At 40.1% G+C, this 27,918-nt stretch overlaps 1 protein-coding gene across 1 annotated transcript in view; it reads right to left on the reverse strand.

Moving 5' to 3' along the window:
* Window positions 1-391: 391 nt before the first annotated feature.
* Window positions 392-27,918, reverse strand: part of IFT81 (intraflagellar transport 81) — a 39,680-nt gene continuing 12,153 nt past the window's right edge. The window contains exons 8-18 of the mRNA XM_057422606.1: window positions 24,599-24,762; window positions 21,856-21,951; window positions 19,750-19,896; window positions 11,432-11,581; window positions 9,370-9,498; window positions 8,521-8,610; window positions 7,446-7,532; window positions 6,060-6,131; window positions 5,886-5,975; window positions 1,801-1,842; window positions 392-638 (exon numbers count right to left, since the gene is read on the reverse strand). Of these exons, the coding sequence (XP_057278589.1) occupies window positions 5,886-5,975; window positions 6,060-6,131; window positions 7,446-7,532; window positions 8,521-8,610; window positions 9,370-9,498; window positions 11,432-11,581; window positions 19,750-19,896; window positions 21,856-21,951; window positions 24,599-24,762 (1,025 nt within the window). The 3' untranslated portion in view covers window positions 392-638; window positions 1,801-1,842. The remainder of the gene's footprint in view (window positions 639-1,800; window positions 1,843-5,885; window positions 5,976-6,059; window positions 6,132-7,445; window positions 7,533-8,520; window positions 8,611-9,369; window positions 9,499-11,431; window positions 11,582-19,749; window positions 19,897-21,855; window positions 21,952-24,598; window positions 24,763-27,918) is intronic.

Below are 27,918 nucleotides of genomic sequence, written 5' to 3' on the forward strand. Positions count from 1 at the left end.
CCAGTCACACTAGGTGAATAAAGACAATAGGGAAGGAGAAGGCTAAGCCAGGAGGTCCACAGTTACACAATATCAAGTCCCAGGCCTTGCAAAAATGTAACCTTAGTGATACAGAGTAAGGAGCAGAGCAATTAGGGAAGTTTTCTGTGACCCTGGAGAAGGATTTCTTTTCCTTTGATCTCTCTGCAGATGCATGCCATTCCCAGCCTTGTAAACCAAAGATTTACGATGAGGTTCACCCCGGAGCAGCTCTCACAGCAGATCTTCCTAACCACATTATGTTCTCTCTCAAACAGTGGAGGAAAAGCTTCCTCGAGTGCTGAGCTGCTCTAGTTGTTTATCCACCAAAACCAAACAACACACAGCGAATTGTAGAAAGGATGAAAGCATTTAGTGAGGGTTTACCTTTAAGAAGCCAATGCAACATCCTCCCACTTTACATTGGTATCAGGAGTTCATAATACAAGCCTGTCTTTACCTCCTTCCTGGATGACTTGACCAATGGCTGTTTGGTTTTGTTGTTTCAGAAAACATTCCCTCTTACATTGCATTAACTGCTCAAAATCTTGCCACATCTTCATTTGCTTCATATTTGGACCATGATTTTCCCGGACAACTTTCTGCTTCTCTCGTAATTTCTGTTAAAGATACAAAACTATCAGTTTCTGGGCTGGTTTCGTGCCACAGGAACTGCTCACAAAGGCACCTTGGAGTGACAAAACATTTCTATATGCTACTGAAATACCATTTTGTTTGCATTGCTGACACTCTCTGCAAGTGATAAATGCATCAACACCTGGGACTTGGATCTCTGTGCGCACTGACAAGTATTTCAGTGGTTTTCAACTAAATAACTGTCTTCTCTATCTGAGAAGTTATGCTAAAATCTGAGCCCATTGCCATACAGAGCTCTTGCGCTATCCAGCTGCAGCCTGCAATGGATTCGTATCATAAAATGATGGAATGGTTTGTGTTGGAAGGGACCTTAAAGCTCATCCAGTTCCAACCCCTGCCACAGGCAGGGACACCTTCCACTAGAGCAGCTTGCTCCAACCTGCCCCTGAACACTGCCAGGGATGGGGCAGCCACAGCTTCTCTGGGCACCCTGTGCCAGCACCTCAGCACCCTCACAGGGAAGAGCTTCTGCCTAATGTCTCCTGAACCTTCTCTTCTCCAGCATCATGACATTATACAAACAAAATCAGTGCTTTACAATTAAACCCACTATTGATTATTAACAGCGACAGCCCAAACCTGTACAAATTGCTCACAGACTGACTCAGAAAAAGGAAACTAATAAAAGAAAGCTGTCTGGTGTGAGCTGGAAAGCCTAACCTCATCCGTGCTCATCCGAGCTTCACGCAGGATTAAAAAGGGACAACTGCTTTTGTTTAACGCTGCTGCGTTGATGATCCCTTGGCCTTTAACAATAGTGATCAGGCTGACAGGCTTGAAATTTATTGTCTTCAACAGGTTGCTTTATATACAACATAAAATCTGAGCTGGCACAGTTCTTTATACCCATGTTTCAGTTTCTTATCCAAATGGTTTTCAGGGAATGTACTGTCACATTAAGCTGTTTGACTATCTTTTGCAAGTGGCTCATGCTACGCTCTGCAGGAAATCAAGCCCTGAGCATGATCTCTTTTCAGGGTATTAGTTACCAATGCCAGCAGTAATGGAATTTCTTTGTAGGCTGCAACATGCTTTTTATAAAAGACTGACCACAGCCTTTGGGAATAAGCCCCACAAAAATATGCACCGCACAATGTTGTTACAAGGTAAAAACCTCATTCTTACCTTCCCAAGGTTTTCTTGTTCCAGGATCATTCGTGTATACTGCTCCCTAAAGGAAAGATAAGATAATTTGATTATGATTTTCTTTGGTTCTGTGTAATAGGACAGAATAATGATGCAGGTGTGGAAAATGATAAAAGTATTGGGAGGTCCCTAAATGAGAGAGGAGGCATGAAGAAACGTTTTTGTCTTTGGACAACATATCAATCCCCTGGCATCAGGATCAGATCTCTGATTCTCCCACCTGTGCATTTGGGGTAAGTGATACTGGAGAAGAACTCTTACACTTTTGAAGCAGGGATGGTCTGGGGAGACCTTATAGCAGGTCCAAACCATCCTATGATTCTACAATTGCTGATATATGAGATTTGGTATATAATTTTATCCTTCCAGCTTGAAGACAACAGCAAGATCATTCAGATAAGATGTACTTGATCCCTTTCTGATAGCACATTTATCCCGGTGATATTCGGAGGTCAGCCAGTGGCCTCACTTGTACATGTGAGCCTTTAATTGCTGTGAATGTAGCGTTGGAATGAGTGGGAAAATACAGGAATGAAGGGGAATAGCATTTCACCCCAGGTGTAGGGTGCGATGGATCCGCTGCACATTCCTTGCTTTCAGAGAGCAGCCATCACATTTAGGTGCCTAAATATAGGCTTAGAAACATAACTGTTGACATTCATTATTACATATCTTGGCTGAACACCTTTGTCTGTAACAAGTGGCTGGATCACTTTGACACAGGCAAACTTGATACATGAAACCTGACAACATATTATGTAAACCAGCAGCAGGATTCAGATACATTGCTACACACTTATTTTAAAATGTGACAATAAAATCCACTGATTCACCTGAAAAAAAGAAAGATCAGGTGTTATATTTGGCGGGTAACAGGTACACTGCGTGGCTGAGAGCTTGCTAGCAGAATTAAAACTAACCCAGCTCATCTGAAGAGCTTTCCACATTGCTCAGGGAAGAAGACCTTTGCCTAATCCTAATTTCCAGAAAGCAAGCTCAGTCTTCGTGATACCAGAGCAGGAAGATTGCTAGAGCGTGGTGAGCAGCCAAGCAGAACCAAGGCATTGTGTTTCTTCTGTTCCTTCCATTCTATTCGGTACTCCAGGTTCCTGACTGGAGCCCCTGGCCTTGCCTGCCATGCTTCCTGCAGAATGGACGTGCAAGGAATGAAGCTGGATCACTTTATGATCTCTGCCTCTCAGACAGCTCTGACCAGGACAAATCAGTGTCCTGAGGCTGCTCAGCTGATCCCTTCCAGCCCTCACCAAAGCAGAGATGGAAAGCCACACTGCACCTTAATTCCACTGGCACACAGCAGATGTTCACATGCATTTGGCTTCAAGAACACAGTTGTTATGTTTTTTTTAATCAGAGTTTTCAAAGTTATCATCAGAAGATTGGATGTCTTTCCTACTAAGTTTTTCTTTACTATTTATAATGATGACTGGAAAGAACGCAACTTAATAACTTCATCAACAAAGCCACAACTTTCTATTTTTAGAGAGGAAAATTAACTTCCCACATTCCTAAGAAGTGACTCCCCAAGACAGAGAGTTTATATTCAATAAAGGGGGTCTGAATTAAGACTTTTTTTTGTTCAATACATTGTTAGGAAAGTGCTGTTCTATTTCTGGTTCATTTTTACTCCGTTTACATTCCAGTCTCTGCTGAAAATACACTCATATCCTAAAAGGATGTCTAGAAAAAAGATCTAATTGTCTCATTTGAGATGTTGCAATTTGCTGCATTGAATTTCATTTTGAGTTGTTTAAATGCGACAGGTCTGTGACCTCTTACAGAAGGTCAGAAATGTGCGTAGTCACTGTGTGAGGATGATTTCCCCAGTGAGACAGGGACAGTGGTAATGCTCCACTCGCATTCTCCTCGCCATACCTGGAATGACAGAGCTGGACTCACGCTCAGTTCCAGCATTTGGCTTCCATGGGTTTTCTGGGTGAGAGCTCACACTGGGGATGGTCACTCCAGAAGCACCAGAGTCAGAGCACTTCTTACTTGGTGTCTGTGCACACGTGCAGACCCTCCCTTTACCCACAAGGCCATAAAAGGCTGGACCCGCATTTCCTCTCAGCCGTTTGGCTGAGCTGGGCTCCTTTTCATCCTGATGGATATTCACATCATCACTAAGATTTTTCTCACAATCACTTCTCTTTTCACACTTCTGGTTATTTTTGCTGTTTCATCGTCTGTCATGAGATAAATCTTTATTTCCTACAGCCTTCCATTACTTTGTGAGATGGAAGAAGAGGCTTCTTAGCCTCCATTCACATTCTATCTCCTCCCACCCTAACATCAGTAGTTCTGATTCTTTTCTTATTCTTATTTTTCCTGCATTGTTTACTGTCATATTTCAACATTTTCACACCTCGGATCCTTGTGGAAGGTCTCTGTGATGGATATTAAACTAATCCTTTACTTCCTTGAGGTCTCTGCCTCATGTTCTAGAGCAGCAGGAGATTGTGGCTGCCCCATCCCTGGCAGTGTTCAAGGCCAGGTTGGACACAGGGGCTTGGAGCAAGCTGCTCTAGTGGAAGGTGTCCTTGCCTATGGCAGGGGGTTGGAACTGGATGAGCTTTAAGTACCCTTCCAACCCAAACCAGTCTGGGATTCTGTGATGAGATACAGCTCCACTGGAGCCAGTGCAAGGTGCACAAGGACAACTTAGAGTTAATGAAGGATCTGATGCAGGAAGGCCTCATGTCGTCCTGAGGGGATCCCTGGAATTCCTCATTCAGTTCAACACACTAATTTATTCTTCCATCTCTTTTGAGAAGTGACAGACAACTGCTGGTTCTCTCTTCCTGTTGTGATGTCAGCACGCTGGCAAGGCTGAAGCTTTCCAGTGCAATGCAGAATCACTCTCAACTACCTAATGGAGCAGTTCTCTCTTTGCTTTGCACCCAGTCATGTTTTTATCTTGTTTTGTGAATGGGACAATTTTGTGCAGCATTTTGGCACACTGTACAGAAGACTGTGCAGGAGCCACAGCCATGACAGATGACACAGATCCCAAGCAACAATCTGTCCCATCACTGAAATACATATGCAGAAATCTAAGAAGAGGCCTTCACCAAGGAATTATATTGCTGTGGCTGTTTCAAGCCTAAATGATAAAGCAAACTGTAGGAACACTGGTTGATGCACAGAGTGAGATGGAGGGGTACGAGGCAGAGCTGATGTCCCCTCTGCACTGAACAAACATATTTAGCATTCAGTATAGAGTAAAAAACCATCTATATGACATGGTAACATTTAGACTTCTTAGCACAGATAATCAAACCAGAAACATTTCAATCTTTGGCAGGACTGCATCATTTAAAATAGAAAATGACATGGAAAAAAAAAATAAGCTATTCAGTTCATAACCTTTTGTGCTTCTCTCCCTACCAGGCAAAGAAAAGGGGTCCTGAAAAGGCTCACAGGATGAAGCAAGTGTCTTCAATGGAGTGAATTAAATTGAATGCAAAGATGAAGGTGAGTGTGACAATGCAGAACAGTATTCATTCTACTTCCAGTCAGAACTACAAACAGGAGCAAACCAAAATCCATTTATGATGTATATACACAGTCCTTCACTCCTGTACCAGTGCTGGTGACAGCTCTTATACCGGAAAGACAAGGAGAAGATTTGCAAGTAATGGCCAGAACCTGAGGGGAGCATATGGTGGCTCTCCAAGAGGTGGTAGACCTACTCCTGCATGCTGGACTCTTGGGGGGGGAAACTTGGCAGAGGCATTATGTGTGGTAGAGCCATGCTTCCTGCAGGGTTTCTCTGAGCTTGTGCCAACAGAGGCTGCAAGTTAAAACCACTATCTAGGGCCTATAATCTCCAGCAGGAAGGGAAAATCTTTTGGTATGTCTGGGAGAACTCTTAGCTTTACAGCAGTATATACTGGAATTCAAGATGCTTATTTTTAGATTATTATAGTGTTTCTAAATTTATCAGGTGAACTCCTCCAGTTCAAATGCCAGTGAGAAAATTCCAAACTTCAACCTTAGTTTATGAATATCCTTCACATTAACACAAAGGAAGGGCATTAATGCACTTACCGAATGGCCTTTCGCCTCTCCTGTGGGTCTGAGGAGACATATGCCTTCATTTCTTCTTTAGCACGCTGCAGCTGTATTTCTAGATTCTAGAAAGAGGTAATTAAATATATATATTATATAATTGTTATTTCATTTTACAATGAACAGTTTGGACCCTCTTGTAATCTTACCCTTTTCATGCAGTTAATGTAATGGTAGTTGCTTTCTTCCTGAACACACTCCTCAAGAAGCCCTTTCACTTCCTGTGGTACAAGAATAAGATTTCAAAGCACATCAAAACTGAAGTCCACAGGAGATGCCCTGTGTTGCTCTATAAACTATAAGAGACTGGACCAGAAACAGGCATAATACTGAATAAATTCTCAGATGCTTATATAATTCCAGCTTTCCAAAAGTCCCTTTTAAAGTGAAAGACAATAGATTTGCAGTTTTGGTCACAGTTAGAGATGCTAAATGACTGCTAATGGCTGTTTATTAATATGACTGACTTCCAACAGACACCTCAAGTGCTGCCAAGACTCTTGTTCCTATAAGCACATAAGTGCTAAATACAGTTGTGAATAAGCATTTCCTGGTACTCATCTGCAAAATGTATGTTAGAAGCTACAGATATGTTAATAGTATGCTAATTAACAATCAATAATTACACTGAGGAGTATGTTGACAGTGGGTTAGTCCTATCTCTAAACGGTCTGTACAAAACCACCCCGATAATCCAAAGGGAATTCATGTACCCCAGGTCACACACTTATCAACTCCAAAGCTGACTTTCAGACCATGAGCTGGAAAATGGGATTCTGCTGTTCAGCTGCAAGAATTTGCTGACACTACTCATGTCCAGCTTAATCAGGGGATGTTATTGTCATCATGTGTTAGAAAATGACTAAGATTTGTCTGCCAAGAAAAAGAAGCCTTGATTGATACTGTAAAATGGTTCTTACGGAAGGTCTGCTTCACAGCAGGTTCATCTGTGGATTCTCTTATTTTGTTGGATTAAGCCATACAAACGTACTTCAGTGCACGAAAAGAATTACCTAGATGTCTACCCACACTTTCAATGTATGCCTTTTGTATTATGACACCTATTCTGTATGTGGGCAAGGTCTTCAAAAATCAAGTCCAGGCTCAATTCACAGGAGGTGATCTAGTGAGGTAAAATAGATTCATATGAACATATGAACACTGTCCCCACATTAAAGGACTTCACTGGTTTAAGTGCCTCCCTTCCTTAAAGTGCTATAGCACACGTATTTTATGGTGAAATTCTTTCCCAACAGATCGTATTTAGGCCAGCAGGATTTCTGGGAGATGCACCTTGCTAATCAAAGCTGGACATTGCCGGATGGACTTAGGTACCACCAGGTTCATTGGTTGCTGGAGATATACGAGACTGTAGCCAGTCCGCAGCATCTTCAGGCATGATTTGTGTAGCTTTGGATCACCACTGATGGATTTGTGCTTCCCATGTCCAGAGGGAAGCAGGGAAAATACCGTACCACAGAAAATAACGGGTTGCACAGTGTTTATGAACATGCATCAGCGAGCCACCACCTTACCTGTTCCAGCGCAGAGCGATTGCTCTCTAACCCTGCTGCACAACTGTTGTATTGCATTTTCTTCTCATCACATTCTTGAGTTAATTCCTTATGTAAAAAGGGCAAAAGGAGACATAAAAGAACTCTTCGAGTGACTGACATGTGACATTCAGGCAGACGATGCTGCTTTCAGTCTCACACATCACCCTCAGCTGCTGGCACACTGGCAGACACTTACATAAACCCAGCAGGCACATGGGTGTTATTCCACAGGGGGAAGCCACAAGGCTCTACATGCATACTGGAAGCTCAGCTGAACACACCACAACAGGGCACATCTCTTCACAGTCATAGCTTTGATGTGCTAGGTTAGTAAGCAGTGTTTGCAAGAAGAAATGAAAAATAATCATAAAAATAGAGATTAAGAAAGGATTAGTATATTTGCTACCTATGAAAAGCCAGCTTTCTAGTTGTACACAACAATCCTGCAGTGGATTTCGTTTGTTGACACTTTTAATAGAACCATTAAAAGGAATTCTTCTGGAAATTCAGTTGACAGAACTGGATTGCTCTATTTACTTCTACAGCAAGGAGCCAACTTAGAGCAGCTGCGGACCTGAATGACTTCTAATTTTTCAGCTCTCTAAAACTTTGAAAACAAATGGATAAATCTGTTGCTCCCACAGACTAATATAGGACTTAGATCAATGAATTCAACTCTTTGGATAAGAGATTTGCATCCGTTTCAAAAGGGGAGCGTTAGTTGAAATCATTAGCTCAGAGATGCAGAAAAAGCTTTGAAACCAATTGAAAAACTCACTTTGCTATAGTTTTGAACCACAATTTTTAAATGTTCTCCTGGTGCAATGTTTTGAGTTGCTCTAAGGGACAAAATCTTCAGCCTGATTTTGTGTCTGCACTGTCAGCTTTTATGAATCCCACTCTTTAGCATGTTGAAAATCGTGGCTGACCCATTCTGCTCTTCCCAGCTTGTCTTTGGATTATGTTCTTGTACAGCAGTACAGACATCCAGAAATGAGACTTATTTGGGATTCTGATTTGATTTACATAGCGTGAGAGAAGTGCTTCTACTAACCTGGCATTTTTGACGCAACTGCCTCAGTTCTCTGATGACAGGAGCTAGGCTTGCCTTCTTCTCTGACACCATGCTATTCAGTTTTTTAACCTGAGAGTGACAATAATACACAATAACTCTATGATACTAATAGTTCATTTATATAATAAGGAATGGGAAAAGAAAGAGAAGTAACCCAAAATATATAGAGAAAAATGTGTGATGAAGCCAGAATTATATAGAAGTTCAAGCCTAATTAACAAAGGGAAAGAGCTCATCTTGCAGCAGGGTCATTACCACAGACAAGGAATTCTGCTCCCATTGTTTCAAGTGAGAACATCATAGAGAAGCCATCACATAGGAGACACCCTATGTGCCAGACACCTGGAGACCTTAAAGAGCAGAGGAAAATGAAGACATTGCATAGAGGTGGATCAAGAGAAAGGAAAAATTCCTTAAGAAAACAAACAAAAAAACCTCTGCATAGGTTAAACAAAGTTTGAAAATGCTAAACCAGAGTCACTTTAAATGATTTATACTGAAGATTCAAATTTGATCCAGCTTTCTATTTGAGAATCGTTCTGTTTTAATTACACCACTTCATTTTAAAAGCACCCTAATGATTTCAAAGAATGTCGTTCTGCTTTTTGCTCTTTTGCTATATTTTCACATTAGAAATTCCCGTTTTGTCTTGCTTCTATGGCTATGTGGGAAGTTAAATTAAAACATGACAGAACTAAGGGCAATTGGAAATTGGGCTACAGAATAAAACCCAACAGATTTAGCTCTTAAACCTGGGTTTATATGTTTATATGTCGAGGAACCAGACACCCACATTGAGGAAATACAATAGTTTAAGTCAAAACTCACCGTTTCAGACATGTTATCTAGTGTCCGGCCTTTCATTTCATCCATTTCACTTTTTACTGCAGATACTCTTTCCAGCTCCTCCTGCTTGTAACTATATCCAGAAATGCCTTTCTTGTCTTCAATAGCTTGCTGCAGACACAAAAAGTAAACACAGAATGTGAGTCCATCAAGTAACATGGCAGGGGGGTTGGAACGAGATGATCTTAAGGTCCTTTCCAATCCTAACTATTCTATGATTCTACGAAATTCCTTCAGAAAGCCAAAATACTGTAAGAAATGGGAAAAGGGAAGTACTGTAATCAGTTTAAAAGTGACGAATAATCTAACTGCCAGGAAAACCTCACTCTATCTATTGCCTGTACAGTAGCATAGTAACAACTATCCTCACACTATTTGGTCATCCAATGCCCAGTGAAATGAACAGAAAGTTTCCACGAGGTCAAGTGGGCTTTAGGTCAGGCTCTGAAGCTCAGTGTGTAAAATGCAGCTGTTTAATCTGAAGATGTAGCTAACTGTTTTTTAAACAACTGTCAAGCAAAACTAATTACGGGAGTCATTACAGTAACACTAATACCATCTTACTAGCAAAGTCTAGCACTACATCACCCAAGCTTTACATTTAATTATATGTTGATGTAATGCTCTTTAGCGACGCTTGCTCATTATTTTCTGCAATCTGAAAGCAAAGTGTTGATTTATGCATCCACAATTTGTTAAAAAGCAAAACATGCCTTCTAAAAAGTGCCGTATCTCTCTGAACTCCAAGTCCATTATCCTCAAAAACCTTTTACAACCATCTGTTTAAGAAAAGATTTGTCTCTTTTCAGACTTTAATAGCAGTGTGTAATTTGACAAGGTGTTATGCCCAGGGCTAGAAGAAGATTTGATTCTATGGGGAAAGAGTGCACGCTAGTCATCTGGTGGGAAGATCTTTATGGAGTCAAGGCTCTGTAGTTTTCCTAACAGGTAGTTTAGGAAAGGTCAGACCTGAATGAGAATATACTGGTGACCATGTGCAGCCACTTCAGAGAAAGGCTTTGCCTCTGCTGTGATTTCCCTGTGAGATAACCCTTGTGCACTAGTGATCCTGCTGCTAACAAATACTTCATCACTGCTTATTCCCCTTTCTTCTAGTGAGCAGCAATCATGAGAACAAGCTCTGGTCCTACAGCAGTGGGGGCTTCTTTCTACCCAGGTAGCAGTTCTGGTCTTAGTTTTAACCAAACAATGAAAGCTACTGAAATAGTGCGACATCATCCACTGCATCTCTGCAAGTATCTCTCCAGAGCCTAACCCATGTATTTTCACACTTTCCATTTTCTTTTAATAAGGCAAATACTTTTATGCTTCAACATGCAAAATACGTACAGATAACAAGCAGGACAGAAGATAAATAAACCCAAAGTGCTGGATAATAAGAATACTGGTATTGGAAGAAAACACTACAGCAGTGGCATTGCATTTGGGATGCATGTTTATTCCCTGAATGCTTCCAGCTGTGCATAGCAGAAATCCTTCTCCTGCTGTTCTGGCTAAAACAGCCCTCATCCAGTTTTACATTTTTCACTGACTGTGAAATGCATTTTCTTCTAAATATTCTGGGGTTAGAATGTTTCCTTCCTGCTGGCTCTGTTTTTAAATACTATTCCGATATATTCTGCAGCAGTAACTTGAATCCTATTTGCTGTTGGTAATTTTCAAAGCCCTTACTATGTATGTGGATTCCAGAAACTAATTTAAGCATCCAGCCTTGCTCTAACTGGCGTTAGTGAAGATCTACCATTGACTTTAAAAAGCAGGGTCAAGCCCCTCAGTCTAAAAGAACCTGCAGGACAGTCATGACTGCCTGTAAGAAACAGTTGCTGAACATAAAGTACAGCAGCTTCGCATAGTCAACAGACAGAAATAAACTTTATACCCCAATGACTCTTTTACTAATGCCAGCAGGAGACCTGAGGACTGTATGCATTAGAATCTAACAAAACAACATCCATGTTATTAGAGAGCTGTTCTCAGGGAAGGAAGGGTGATGGACTGTGGGAGCAGTAAATGCCTGTATTACCAACTGCTGCTGAATAGCCTCGTGGTGCTGTTTGAGAAGTTCTTCTGTCCTCTGGAGGATACCATACTCAGCTGTAATTTCTGCTACTTCCAGTCGCTTCTTCTTATAAAATGTGCTCTTGCTCCGGAGCTTATTAACATAGTGTTTCAACTGGGAAGAGAGAGAGAGACAGAAATCTCATTTAACTTAAAGCAAAACAGAGCCTTATCACAGGCTGTTGCTATCTAAAATAGAATTATCCTATCTGGACTGCATATTGAAGATGTTTAGAACAGAGACTGGAATTCAGGATTCCCAGGGTCCATTTATTTTCAGCTCTGCATTTGTTCACTGAGGGAGATGAATAAAACCAGCTCTATTGCTTTCTGTGTCCCAGCTCACCCATTTGCAGTAGTGAGAGCCCTCCGTTCTGCTCATCACCGTTTGACAGTTGGGAAAGTAATTACTCTTTGCAGAATGTTGTGAGAATCACAGATAATAAAGAAGTTAATGTAATAGTAGTTTGCACTGGTACCAGAGCACCAGATCAGCAGTGCACAGCCCCAAAATGCTCTGCAGACCAAGAAACATGATAAGAAAGTGCAGAAAAATTGGAAGAGGGCCTGGGAAAGGACAACCTTTAAGTGGCAGTTCTCCATAGTCAGAATTTGTTGTTCTCTTTCCTTGACTCTTGCAGACCTAAATGATATGATTGGCTGAGTTTTTCAAAACAGGAAAAGAAGAGCAGAGTCCTTGCACAGAAGCAGTGAAATGCACTATCCATGTCACTCAAAAATGATGGAGAATTTAGATTTTTATTAAAGACTAAGTAAAATAGCCTTACAGTTCAACACCTTAGCTAATTTACACCTGAATCCATGTTTGCTCCAGTTCTAACACCTATGAAATATCAGGTGTTGAAACAAACATGCAGTATTTTTCTTTGCCTTAATGTTTTCCATCTGTCAAACAGGCTTAGCTCTTCTATTTTATGTGAGAGCTACGAGACAAATGATAGTCACAACTAAAAATTGCAGTCAGATCCAGAGATGGAAAGTAAATCAATTGATTAAAGTAAATGATGTAAGCAAAGGCTTCAGAATGTTCCTCGATGAGGAGAGGTTCCATGTGTGCAATGTGAGCACAGAACAGGCAGCCCCGCAGAGAGAACAGGACTCCCGCTACCACTGGTATAAGTTTAAAACCCAGCCACAAAGGAACTTGGGGGTTTGAAATTTACATTAATTTTTCTTGGTGCAAAATTATGCGTCTCCTTTCCAAAGACTAAATCCAACAAACCGGTGTGACCACAGCCCAAGAACCCCCAGAGTAACTGTATGTTCTATAAAAAGTGTCCTGGGCACAATGCCCAAAATGAAATCAACCCTGTTCATCTGCCATCCTGTGCGATATCTAGGCCAAAGCTGCTTCTCTCTTGCTATGCTCCAGAACTATTTTTAAAGCCAAAAGCTATAAACGTTTTTGGTGAAAGAACAAACCCACAAATTACTCAATGTGCTCTATGCAGATTGGACTATGCATGGCTTTGGAACACCGGTTTACATTGTGTGTACAACCTAGGACAAGGGTAGACAAGGTCACCTAAGCCACAGCACTGCACAGCGGAGGCAGCCCTGTTACTGTCAGCCTGGCTCTGTTAGATTATTGGCACCCTGAATAGAGTATTACCAGAATTAAGTCTTTTTCATAGCAATTCTGTTTCATAGTCTCTTAGTTAACACAAAAGACATTTCTTTTTTAATTGCTTAGACAATACCAAGGTTTCTGTGATTTTCAAGAGAGTACAAAAGTATAACGTCCCCAACTAACTGAGGAAAACCCAAGTGAAGCACAGTCTTGATCAAGTAGTTCCTGAGATACTTCATTTGACCAGTGGAATATAGTAAAGAATGATGTAAAAGATTAAACTTACTTAAGACGTGACCACATTCAGCTATCAAATCTCAATGGTTTTCTGTCAGTTTAGCCCAGGATAAAAAGCCAACTATTATTCTCTTCACTTCTATAGCTTCTTTTAAGGTCTTGAAAATAGCTCGAGTGGGAGGTTGAGTATTTGCATATTCAATATTCAAAGCATAATGTATTTTACAATGGAAGTCAAAGGATCTTGTTGATTAAAGAGCTAGTTCTACCAATGTTCTATTATTAGTTGATTAAGTTAGGACTATATCATTAAAATTTCATCCAAAATGAACTACAAGTTGCTCACATTGACAAGCAAAACCTATTCATTTAGAGGATGCTGTCTATCTTTCAGCACAATCTCTGGCTTTCTAAAAGCAACCTCAACCTCTCACACAGCTTTTATTGCAGCAAACGAGACAAAACAAGGTATAAACAACGATAATATCTGTAGCCTCCACCTCCTCCAAAGGTTCAGCCCCTCAAAATCCTGCTAACTGAAGGCTTTATATCAAAGGCCAAAATCAGAGGTGGAGTTATTAGATTGGGATCCATTTAAGTCAGCGGCTTGTAGGGATCTTATGGCAAAATTGGGTTTCTTCAGCCTAAAAGCTGAGTATCATTCTGTAGGTTTCCAAACAATAAATATAAGCTGCTTCTAAAATACCAGTGCTTTCATCTGCATAAGCATTACTTTGGAAGCTTTGCACATTTCCTGCTTCCATCTATATGTAAATGAAAAGCCAAGCCCCTAAAGTGCTATAAAACATTGTACTTTGCTGTGGTAAAAGGTCTGTTAAATAATTTGCACAGTTCACAGCAGAATAACACTGCTCAGCCGGATCACTTTACAGTTCACCCAAAGGAATCTGTTTTCCAGCAGCAGTGGCATTTTCCCATAGACCAGGTCAACTTCTTCCTGCGTAGATACTCAGCAGGCTCAACCTACAGAATTCCCAGGGATCGGCCAGTGCCCGCAGTGAGGCACCACTCAAGGCCATGCCATAGAAAGCTTTTCTTTCTCAAGCAACTTAACGCAAATAGTTATTTAAGCTTCAAAGATTACATGACTGGACAAGAACCAAATGCTGGCACTGAGTTAGCAGTTAGAGTAAACAAGGCTGAAGCCCCATGTTTGCTAGGCAGGTCAGAGCCCCTGCGATAGGAAAACTATCCAAATGAAAGCAAGGAAGGATTATGCTTTTTCACTTGGCTATTTTTATGGATGACTGGAACATAACAAGTGTGGAATCTAGATTATGAAACAGAGTGAATGAAAACAGGGCTTTGGTCTCTTTTACAATGCCCTGCAGTATGCAGGTATCTAGCATCCCTGTATTATGTTCTGTTATTAATCTAAAGGATCTAGCAGCATTTGTGCTTCACCACTTATTACAACCTGAAAGAGATTGCTGTCACCAGATGAAGTCTTATCACATTGTTGTGAAGTCATTAAGTTTTATGACAATTCTAAACACAACAAGATGGAACCACAGCTATTGAAATGGCTTCTCCAGGACCATAGAGCAGGGAACCCCACAGGAACAAACATAAGCATGTTGACCACATGCATCACTGTGTTGCTGAGCTGGGATCAAAACCCAGCTTCTCTAATGCCTCGTTTTATGCCTTCACTATAAGCCCATCATTTTGTCACCTTAAAACTAACATTTGCCCCATGTTTTCACATGATTCTTATTCCAAGATTATGATTAAAGGAGAAAATGGATAAGCTTATTTTCAGGAAAGAACAAATCCCAGATTAATCCCTTACTTGCGAGTCACATCTTTAAAACCAGTATTTTCTGGATCACTGTATCAATTTGATGGTGTTATAGTAATCAAAATATTCTTCATACAAAAGTACTTCAGGAAGTAAAGTATTAATAAAAAAAAACCAATCTGTCTGAAATACATAATCTAAACAAGGTTCCAAATAAAGTTTTCTTAATAAAATTACTTGCACAAGCCCAGTAACTGCAGAAAAACTCTATTTCTATTAAGACTTGAGGAACAGATGCTTTAATTTTCTAACTAGACCAATTAAGGGGTAAAAACTGTCCAAAGTGTTCAAATTCAGGCAGGAAAAGTTCCTGATCATAACACATTTTCAGCATTTTTTCCTAAGAGGTTCTAAATTTAAGCAACTGTTGGCTAATAACTCCTACAGAGGAGGACAAACTTCTAGAATATAAAGATAGGAGCAGTATTACCTCAATCCATTAAAATGAAAGTATCCCACAGCCTGCTTATTGGCCAGCTCAATCAGGAAAATTCTTCACTAGCATTAAGTAGGGTATCTCTCCTAGGAGAGCTTGCTTCTAGTCAGGAAGGAGATATTAAAGTTGCCATCACTAATAATTTGGATCAATCAGAATCTTTGTAATGAAAACCCATTCTTGGTTATCACTGAAAATGCACAGCTCAATAAGATGGATGATTTATTCATACCAGTGGGTGCTGAACGAGCATTCAGTTCAGTACAGATTCGTCTGAATCACTGCATACATTTGGCTTAAATGATGGTTAACTTCTCACAGCAAAAAGCCTCTGGCTTCTGTAAGAGCCCTACAGTTTTGCCACCGTTGTTCTCACACCCTGATTACCAGCTACTCTCCTATTTGTGTTCGGAAGGAGCCTTTGATAGACAGAATATAACTGGACCTAGAACCATAGTGAAAAGTTAAGAGAAAGATAGCAAATGGATAAGATAACATCCCCTGGGTCCTGGCTTAAACTATTTAACATTCAAGTTGTGAGCTCCTTTACAGCTACTTTCTTAAAATCCCACCCACCTAATTTGGAGCCTGGTAACTCGTTTGGATGGATTCAGACAGACCTGACAGTTTGAGAGGAAAAGTGGCAAGATCTATGGTCCAAAACTGCTTCCTCTGTTTGCAAAGTGAAACCCTTTTTAGATTGTTTTACCAGGAGGCAGGTAGGCATGGATGAGAAAATTAAACTCCTTATGTAAATGAATGTGCAAACCTCACGTATCTTAACAACCTGATAGGATTTTCCATGCTGCACTCTCAAAAGCACGTTCATTTCAACTGCTGTAGCGAAGCACCGCGATGGCACTGCTGTTCTGATGCCTTGGGAAAGTCTAGGTCCTTGGGGCCCTATGCTGAGCTCTGAAAAGCACAATGCATTGTGTAAAGAGCTAAAAATACCCCAGCTTTACCTAGGATCACTTGTAATTGAACCATCTAGCCTTCTAAGTGTCAACATTTGATTCCCTAATTTTCAGGATCTGACAGCTGCAGCGAGGAACCTGCCAACTCTACCCCATGCTCATTTTGCTTTGTTTGAAGTACTTGAAAAGATTCTGTTCTCCCTGAAACAGACTATTTATTCCTGCTTTTTTTTTGTGTTTGATGTAAATGAGTTGGTCATTCCCTGCTGTTTCCTCTAAGGTCTATCTAGGTGTACAGCTCCCCAAATGCTGTAACATTCCTTTTTACAATTACAGAATAAAGGAGAACACCAGCACCTGAAAACATGAGCCAGGATTGACCTTTTGAGGTCTTCTTAGCACTTCATTCACCAAGTGGAGATCCAAATACTAGGATCCAAATACCAGCACAAGATGGGAAGGCACCATTTCTTTGATTGCCAAGTCTTGTGAGTGCCGTGATGTAAGAGGGAGAATGGGAGAAAAATAGTTCTTTGATTAAACTGTAGCATTCAGATAGGGAAAACATGGCAGGATTAAAAGCCCATTTTAAACTTAAGACAGCAAAGCTATTTGTTACAACCCCTGCTTTCTTCGTTTTTTTAAACTGGAGGAACTAAATGTAAAATGTGTGTGATTGCAACGAGAAAGCATAAGGAAGCTTTTGGCTGTCTGAGAGGGCAAAGCGAAGGTTGAATGTACAACCCCTTTGTGTCCCCATCAAACACGTGTATTGCAGCAGTGACTCACCACTACATTAATCAAGATTTCCTTCAGCATTGGCTCAAAGCTGGAGTAACAAAGCACTGAACCAGAAAACACAAATCTAAAGGCATAACATACCAGAAATGAACCTATAGCAAAAGATTGTCTGGTGAACTGATGAGAGAGAACCTGTTCACTTCACTGTTGCTTCCGTGCCAACTTATTTGTCTCATTTATCAGTGTTGTCTTCTCAAAACCTAGGCTGAAGCAGTACTGTATCTGTAAGATGCATTTGCAATGTAATTAATGTACTTTAAGGAGATACAGAAAGTACAGTACCAAGGTCCTTCACAGCATTTTTGGCAGCAGACACTTATGAAATAATTAAATACCACTATCTCCATTTTCCAGATGAGGAAACTGTGACCTTTGCAAAAGAGGTGATCAAAATAATCAAGAATTCAAATCCTTCCCTGGTTTTTAGCCATAGGAAACACTTTTTAATGCTCTACACTACTGCTTGTGAGTACCACTGCAGTTTACCTAATGAAGTCATGATCAAGACATGGATTGTACAGTACTGCCTTCCTTGGGCCAATGTGCAGAAAGGATATGACAAACCAGGAAATGCTTCTTATGAAAAGACAAGCACTTCTTATTTAAAGCTGATGGTTTTGCCCAAAGTGCTGTCATTTGTTTCTCATTTCTCAAAAATGAAGACTTGAAAGATTTAAGAAGTCAAAAGCAGAACACATTTGAACAAAAGGAAGGCAAGTTATGTTCAAACAGGTCTTTTTTCTGTCTTGAGCCTCATGTCAGACACTTAAATTTTTCATTATTAAGCCTCTCATGAGGTTCCTCCTCACAAGGTTTCCCTCCTGCCCTGTTCTCCTTGAATTTCTATGGATCACAGTATATTATCCTCCTCAAGAACAGGCACAACACTAATTATTTTTGCACATGCATTATCTGTGCATGTGCAGATAATGTAAAACATATGCTGCTGTCTTGGTAATGCATTCTTGTTGATCTATTAAACACTTCTTTCCCATCACGTCATGAAACACAGGCTGTCTGCTTTCTAGCTTTAGTTTTCACTTAAAAAGTTGTCCAGGACCCTAGCAACATCGCCCCTGGGACTCAAAACCTTGTAGTGGAGAGAAATCTAATGCAGTGGTTGTTTTATTATTGCTTGGAACACCCTTGGAATGTGTATAGCGTGTCAGGGTAAGAGAAATCGACATCTCAGTTGTTCAGTGTCTGTGCCATTAACTTCCACCTGTAGTTTTCATCTTGATGTACAGAAGAGGAGAAAGACAGGAGGCACGAGTGAAACATGCATGGGCTCCATATCACACAGGAAGCTTGGTGTATGGGTGTACACATACACATTTCCACAGTCTCTTTAAGACTCCTTTAAAAGAAAGGATGTTTGTGGAGTGGGCATGTCCTATGGGATTAGGAAGGGAGTTCCTGCTACAAAAGGTGTTCCCTGGTTTGAGTAGTATGTTAAAAAAGCACAGAAACAGGCAAAGAGAAAGAAAGCAGAGTGTTACTCTTGATAAATGGCAGTGCTAATGAAGGCAATACAGGAGGGCATGAGAAGATAGATTAAATCAAAGAATGATGCAGCTAAAATAGTCCTTGCTTTAGTGAGTCTTCCTGGAAGTACACTTAACAGGCTTTATCCAAACAGAGAAAAATTACTGTCGTCAGGAAAGTCAATTCATTTTCCTGACAAACCAGTACCCAGCTGCAGCAGCCAGATTCCTTGCAAACATCTGAAGAAGAAAAGGCTGCTTCATTAAGTACAGCTTCAGATATGACTTGCCTGAGCTACAGTGACTGTGCTTGTCAGAGGATGTACTGCAGCTGAGCTTCAGGAGGGTCTGGGGAAATTTCAGTCAAAACTACAACAGGATTAACTGCACTTCTGATATTACTGGTGTTGTGCTTTATGATCAGATATCATATAGGGAATGGACAGTAATGCAGATTTTTATTACACACCAAATAATAAAATTAATCAATGTTACTCCTCACTTGAGCTCCTAATCAATGAATCCTTAACTTCTGTAGTTAGTTATTTGCCATCATACCCTTGTGATGTTGATGTTATTCTGATCCAAAGTCTGGAATATCAAGACAGCCAACATTAAATCCTCATATACCTTGCAATGTATTAGGTACAATGTGAGGAATTTAAATTAGAATTTGAAAATAGCTACAACCCAAGCACTGTTGCAGTATAAATAGTGGGAGGCATTTAAAAGCACTGGACAGCACCTGTATTAGCTGTACTTCAAAAAAACAAGTCTTCAAATATGATCATTTTGGATTTTGAGCATTAGAAAACCCAGAGGCCAATGTGTTGCAATGCTGAGGCCATGTATTTTGACAGGATACTATAAAGGTGGATAGGATACTGTAGGAGCAGTCATTGCAACGTAAAGTTAAAAGAAAATTGTGAGTTAACAAAAACTGATCCATCTCTCAAAGATTTCCTCTCCCTTATATCCTCTGTTACAGTGCATACCTCATCCCCCTTCAGAACTTCAGAGCCTTCCAACTCATGGGCCTGGCTGGTCTTCTGCTGCATCTGCTTTTCAACATTGGACAGCTCTTCCTTAGCAGCCTGGAGTTGCTCAGCCTTGGCTTCTTTCTTCCGGGACATTATAGATGCCTGCGTGATCATTAAAAATGCATATGGACAAGTAAAGTAAAAACTGCCTTCCTTCAGCATTAGTAAAATGTAATCCATTAAATTTCAGGCACTGCACCACTGAAACCACATTTTAACTGTCAGAAACTGTTTTTCATTAAGCAATGTGAGCATGTCTCACTGCAGAGAAAAAAGCATTGATTATTCATTAGATACAGTGGGTTAAACCACAACTCCTCTAAAGTTGATTGCAGGCTCCCAACTTCCTTCAGTATGGCTGAGATCCCAAACACGCCCTTTTTCACACATTCGTGTCGACAGATTTTACATTTTAGATTTCCATTTCTTCACCTCATTTTTTCCATTTTCATTGAAGAAAAGGTAGGCATTTGAGCTGCTTCATTTCTTCTACTTAGTCCCTTTCTGTGCATATGTAAAATGCACCAACATGGCTTAAGTGGAAAGTTATCCAAGATTTCACAAATGTCATAATACAGATTTTTATAACTCCAACCTACTCCAACCTACAGAAATATGTTATCCTAACAGCAGATCTGAGCCACTAAATCTTGGCAAATAGCTGGAAGACAATGAATAAAGCAATACCGTACAGAAATAGTGTCGATTACAGATTATTCCTCTGTTTGAGTCTAGAAGATAGAGCATTTAAAAACCAGTATTTTATATAAGACAATATTTCATAGTACCCAAGATTTGACCAGAAGCTGATGGATTTTAGAACATAAGTGTACTTTTGTTCAGTAAAACAAAAAGGCATCTTTATTGACACAACAGATTAATTTTGATGCAGGTGCAGGAATTTGGAGGTATGGCTGGTTTCTTCATACAAAAGGGAAAACTTACAAAGAAATGAAGCAAAATACAGAGCAGCTTTCTCCCACTAGGTAAAAAGAACCAGCTTTATGTCTAAAAATATACCTATCAGAGTTCTGCTGGGGTAGGATCTCGGCTCTTTGCTTCATGAGATATCTGCAGCGACAAACTGTGGAACAATATATACGATCATTGTGTGGAAAAGAAGCCGGTCCCTCGCGGAACAAAGCAAAGACCACTGCATGCTTTCAACTCACAGCAGCAACCTGAACTCCTGCAGTGGTTCCTCCACTGAACACAATTATATCCCGAGCCTGCTGGTCCTGCTACCAGCATATTATGTGGCAGCTTTTCTTTCGGGAAGAAGAGCATCTCTTACGGAACAAAACGGTGCATTTCCTGTTGCATATGTGACTGAACTGCAGGATGCATTTTATCACTATTTTTTGCCTCCCACTGATCCATTTTACTTCAGCCTTTTTATTTTTTGAACCATCACCATAAGCATCATCATGAAAATCTTCATTAAAATTAGCAGTGGTACAGGCTGCCTGGAAAAGAAACCACATTTCTGTGTAAGCTCTGAAAATCTCAGAGTTCGTAAATCCTTTTTAGAACTTGTGAATTTACTCAGACTACACCAGACAGCCTATTTTATAGAAAGACTATTTTATAGCCTCAGGATGAAAAAAAGAAATCAAAGAATACCTTCTTAATAGATGCAACAGGAAAAATAGCATGTGGTAAAACACAAGCAAGGGGTACAACTGAAAGCAAGCCTTGCCTCCAGGGCTGGCTGCAGCCATCAGCCCACATGCTGCCTCTTAAGAATCTGTCCACAGCTGGAGCTTTACCAAAATAGCTCCTCCAAAATGATTCTTCCACAATTGCTGGGATGCAGCTGAAGTCAACACCTAACAGCAGAAGGACAGCAGTCGATACGAACTCACTAACGTGCCTGAAAGCAAGTGTCTGACTCAGCCCTAAACATACATATGTTCAACAGCTTTTTATTTGCTTTTTGTCCTCCCTTATTATGCATTTCACTGATTTATGCTAAATAAAGACAAAAATCAGGACACAAACCAATCAGGGACTGAAACTGCTGCACTGCTTCTGCTTAACAAACGCTTTGTTCCTCCTTACCTGTTGGCGGTACATGGAAAATTTGCTATCAGCTGGCTCATACTTCATCATTCTTTTCTCAATAAGCTGGTTCATTTGTGCATTTACTTCATTTATCTGCAAGACAGAGCAGAAAACTAAGGAAATGGAGCTTTATTTCTTTGTCTTCTCCCAAGAATTAAATGCTTTGCAAACCAGATTTTCAATCCAGCTAGTTCCATTTTTAAAACAGAGAAACAAACCCAAAAACCTCAGTGAGTCATTAAGCACTGGCCAGGAAGAGGCTAAGGTTTTGCACTTCCAGTTCTGTGCCTTTATGATAAGGCAGAAGCATGATGTTGGCCCTGAAAATGAAATAAACTGGTGTACAGGGAGAGCAAATGCAAGGGACTCGGTAGAGATGGAAAAAAGACTCATATTGTGACATACTGTATGAAAACTGTCATTTTATCAATATTAACTAACATTCCTTTTCACTCAACCATTTATCACAAGTTTAAAGGGGAGCAAGCAAAGACTAAGTGATACCAAATTCATCAATACTTAAAAGAGTTGCAGACCATCATATTCCAGCTCTATTGTACTTTCTTTCTACTGCTCCAGAACGCAGTTTCTCCACAGTCTCTTTGCTGGTCCACAGTCTCAAACTGTTGATGTTCATTCTAGCTGAAGCTTTAGAGCCCACTGCACCTGGAAATCACAGCTACACCAGTGTACTGATTCCAGCTTTTCCAGTCCTGACTTAATGCTACCCCGGGACTCTCATCAGCCATGGAAACCGCAGCCCTAGCAACCTTCCTTTAATTCTCTGCTAACTAGATGAGTGCTGATAAGCAGTGTAAATATGTGCTGAAATCCAATAATGTCAAATCGTACCGCAGGTAGCACTGGGCATTCCCCAGACATTTCCATGAGCAATATCCGTGCACTTTCAAACCTAAGTATTTCAAATAAAGTGTTCCACAGGACTAAAAATACTCCACCACCTGCGAATTCTATTCCTTTACAAAAGCTATTAGTGGTAGAACAGGCCTGAATTTGAAGATGGCATAAGAATTCCCTTGTGTGAATAAATTCCTGGTTTATATGTTAGAAAATGCAGGACTGTGGCATTCTCAGTGCAATCCAGTTCCTTTTTAAGGCACTGAGAAAACAGAAGGTTGACTTTTAAAAAAAGAAATGCTGTCTAAGGCCATGCTGTGATAACAGCCAAGTAGATGACATTATCTATTTTGGGTTTATTATCTATTAAGAAGAGCATACTTCCAAAATATAACAAATTAAAAGGTGACCTCATGGAGAAAGAGGGGAAAAAAAACAAAACAACTTCGAATCTTTTTACAATATTGCCCAAAATATTGTAAGAACCCCAACAATAGTCTTGGAAAGGAAAGCACAAACCCAGGCTTCAAGTGTGGCTGAAAGAAATAACTGCAACCACAAACACTGTTGTGATTAGAAAACATGCCTGAGGAAAGCGGAGGCTGAACCACAGAGCTGGTTTATTATTTCAGACCTCATCTACCATTTAATAATGCCGCATCCTTAAAAGTCGAATGATCGGGATCCAAAATAGCATTAGGCTGTCACTGACTTTACTTTTGTTAAAAGTAGTCTTAACCTTAAAATAGAATGTATTCCTGATGACACTTGACTGCTGATTCTCCTCTGATCCAAGAAACCCGTGGGCATTTCTTTCTTGCATTACTTTGGCATGCTCTGTGTGTGAATGCACAGGCTACTGTGAAGTTGATCACTTGCTTCAAGACACAAGAAGGATGGTGAATGGCAGCCCACACCCATGGGTAAATCATTCTCTGATCCATTACAAATACTCTGTTTCCTCGTTATCTACATTTCACAGCAGAGCCTGAGTTGGAGATCCCAGGGTTAGTAAAAACCAGCTGGTAAAAGAAGCTGACATTGAGACTGAACAGTCTCGTAGCTAGTACTATGTAGGACTAGTCTTCCAACCCTAGCTAACATTGTAAATCTTCAGCATGAGTAGAAATACGAATAATTAACATTCATATAAATTCTTCTAGAATATAATGTTACTTATTTAATCTTCCATTTAGGATCATGCAGATATGAAAACTTCATTGAATTAAATAAATGGACTTCTGTGGCAACAAATACCTCTGCACATATTGGATATATACTACAAATAAGGACTTTTGCTCATTCTAACACCATTTGTTTTTAACATCTGAAAAAATCTGGAAAGGTAAAGTAAGTACTTGATTCTCAGATTTCCTTTGGGCTTCCCAACTAAACCAGACTTATTCCAAACACTAAGGAGTTCTGAGCCATTGCACATTAAAACACAATATTGTGTAGATGTATCACCCTGAGAACATTTGTTCACCACTCCATAAGCGCTCTCTATATGCTGCTGTAAACTCCCTTGATAACCAGTGAGAGTTTAAACCAAGTGAAATCTGAAGAGAATTAAAATCAAATCTTTAGTGCTAATTTAACACCTCTGCTCATACCACAGGAAATTGCTAACACGATTTTCTAAATAGCATTTAAGGACACGGTTGGTTTGGGTTTGGTTTGGGGCTTGTTTTCTTGTTTGCTTGGTGGGTATTTTTAGGAACTTGTCTGGGAGTTTGCATTTAGTAATTAACACATCTTCTGCTTTACAACTGAAGGGACGTTCCTTTGGGAATTAGACATTTTCTCAAGGATATAAAGTAGTGTACAAGAACCTGAGACTATGCTATGGAATACAAATTAAGCGTGGCCTTGGTTAGCTTACCTTGCTTTCAAGTACATTGAGATCAGATTGGCTCATAGCTGGTTCTGCAGCCACCTTTTGTAAGATGTATGTTGAATTCTTCTTGCTTTCCAGCTCTCTAGGTAATTTTTCAGTAACCAGGTATGTATTGAAATTTATCTCCTCTTCCAGTTTCTTCATTAAACCTTAAAAGCAAATTAAATCAGTGTGTCTATAAAAGTAACATAGCAGATAATTAAGTCTGATTTCACCAATACATTAAGTATCTAGTAGCAGATTATGATAACAACAGCATAACACTTGAGTATTCTTTTCAGAGCTCAAAGAAACAGGTAGTTACTTGATTTAGATTTTTAATCTGGATGTTAAATAATATAAGTATTATTATCCGTCTGTATCTCCAGCATATACCTATTAACTCCTTGACAGAATCTTTTCATCTGCAAACAAGGAAATCCCTTCTTACATGAAATTCCAGCTGAATCAGATGCAAAATTCAACACGCAGCACTGACACAGAAAGCCATTAACCTGATGTGTACCTTCCACACATCAACACACTGGATTCTGTGTTACTTGTGTTGTGAATTACATTCTTCTGAAACCTTAAAAGTGAAGAGCTAGACTGTGGCTGCTTACGCAGATGCTGATGAGGGGCAGCAAAGCATATCACAGCTATGCCGTACCCCTTAGAACTTCCCTGGCTGGACCAGGGGAGTGTGCATCCTGAAGCTGGTGCTACTCAAGGATTACAGAGTTCATTGTTTCATGTGAATTACTTCATCTATAGACAGAAATCATCTCAGGGTGAATCCTTTATCTGTACAAAGATCTTAATTTGGCCTAGCTCATGTATAGATTTAGTATATCCTTGGAAAGTCTCCCTGAAAATAAAACTTGATTCCAATCTGGCATCTAAAAAGCCCTTAAAATGAGCAGAATTTAATGTATGCCTACTTTAAGGGTCTTTTGCATTGCTGGAACACTTATAAATTGCCTTCCTGTAAATAGCACACTATTTTTTTCTTGTAAGAACAAGCATTCACTCTCAGGACAGGATATAGACTACGAATGCTGAAAATAACAATAAAATAGAAAAACCAAGAAGGAATGCCTGAGTAGTGATAGAAAAAAATCTGTTGAGCAAAGCAACTCCATTTGTAAGTCATGCTCTACGCAAGCCCGGTGCACACTGCATGTTACCATGCTTAGGATGACTTGGCTCTTACCAGGTAATTTAGCCTTCATAGCAGATAAATACAGGGACCTACAGGTAAGAACAATACACAGCTAAAAAAAAGTGCAACAGAGATGGAAAAGGAGGTAGGTGAAAGCAGAAATTGTGGTTCTCAGGCTGAAGAGCCTGCTGACCACATCCCTGACTGACAAAAGGAGGAGGTTAGAGCAAAGTGAAATAGAAGCCTAGGAAAATGTGCCCCCAGGGCTTCTAGATCCTCCTCACCCTCTGCTCCCAGCTCAGACTGAAAGGACAGCTACTGGGTTTAGCTGCCAGAGGGGAAATAAGCCATTAGCTCTTGAGAAAGCCTCAAGAACTAGAAGAAAACAGACCCTAGGGAAAGTAGGGTTGCTAACAAAGTCAAGTCAACATAAACTAAACAGGAGTGGGAATTCCTCTTTTCCAGCAGTTTAGTTGGTTGATTTCTGTGTTTATGAAAAGCAACACTGCCACAGGATCTTTTCCCCTTTGTGGAAAAGTCATTTATCTTGTGCAAAACAAACAGCATTGATACTGGTTTCAGAATGGGTTAACAGAATGGGTATGCAAAAGCCATTATGTACATGGCACTACAGCTATACCCTGACAAACACACCTGGACTCACTGAGATTTCCCACTTCTTTCTTCCAGAAGAACTTGATTCCAGTCTTCCTCAGCCCACAACAGAGCTGGGCATAAGGGACCACATTTTAATGTCTCACTAGAGATCTACCCCCTCTGCAAATGCAGCAAAGCTTCCCATGTATGCTGTGAGCAGAATTACCACCCCAGAACTGACAAGAAACACAGTTTGATATTTAAAACCAAGACCTTTGGTGTTGAAACCAAAGTGATATCAATTTAATTATGCTGATATTAAATATTAATATTTTAATCAAACTGATTTCTTCCTTTCCTCTTAGTAGCAAAAGAAATCTGCATCTACAGCATATACTTTATTTCTTCCACCTCTCCAGTTTCCTTATAAAACTGTACATGCTTCTATTTGTTGTAGATATGACACTCAGGAAACAACCACGCCTGAACAACTCCACATGAGAGTGCAGACATATGCCTCCACAGGCTATAGCCTTGATCACTATCTAGATCCATTTCTCAGGTACCTCTGAGCTACTACCAACTCCTTTTACACACTGGCTGGTTCTGCATCACGCTTACTCTTGACGGCTCAGCAAGCAATGAAGCAAGTTAAGACTTGACATCTTTATGGGGAAAGACATGATGATGTCAACATCCCTCATGACTAATGTAGTTTCTTTCCTAACTACTCCAGATATATTTTCCCTCCTATACAATTCAACATCACACAGGGAGAAGTAACTACCTGAGAGCTACGTTTGCTGCCTAACAGAACCTTAAAAAAACAAAACGTAGGGCAGGTTTTGGTTTAATCTTTTTCTCATTGAAAAACATTCTTGTTTCAAATTCCCAGGGTGGAGGAAAGAAAAGCAAGCATGCTTTAAACCTTTCCATTACACATATAAATTCTGTTTTTAATGTTTCAGCGTTGACTTACGGTTACAAAATCCACATACGTAAGCTGCACAGAAAGCCTGGCTCTGTGCCCTAAGGTTATTTTAGCAAGGTTCTGCCAACCAAGTATTTACATGTGGAGAGATACTAAGAGCAACTCATGTTTTCCATTCAGATTTTTTTGTTATTATTATTACAAAGAGAGGGATGGGAGAGGAGTTTCTTCGTGCTTGCTCAGTCACGTAGAAAAGAGGCAATTTTCTATGCATAATTCTGCTAATAGATCTAAAACCATTCTATGAAAACTTGATTCACTTCTTTTCCCTCTTCAGGCTACCAATTGTGTGCATCCTGTATCAAAACTATTTGCAGCAATAACTAATTTTAAACCAAGAAAAAAAGGGGACAGTGCAAGAAGAGCACTCATTTCATAGACTACCTGCCAACACTTTAAGACACATAGGAAGGCACATCTAGAACAAACTTCCACATGCCATTCACTTCCATCAAAGCCTTCCCTTCCCTTTCTGCAACCACCCTCACTAAGAGAGTATGTAAATTATTCCCTCCACAGCTTCCAGTATTTAGCAGAAGGAAACTGGAAGTGATATCAGAGGCCTAGCACATGCAA

This window comes from Pezoporus wallicus, unplaced genomic scaffold, assembly GCF_028554395.1.
Source record: "Pezoporus wallicus isolate ANWC-B61680 ecotype Strahan unplaced genomic scaffold, APGP_CSIRO_Pwel_v1 contig_9942, whole genome shotgun sequence".
In the NCBI taxonomy this organism is placed as follows: Eukaryota; Metazoa; Chordata; class Aves; order Psittaciformes; family Psittacidae; genus Pezoporus; species Pezoporus wallicus.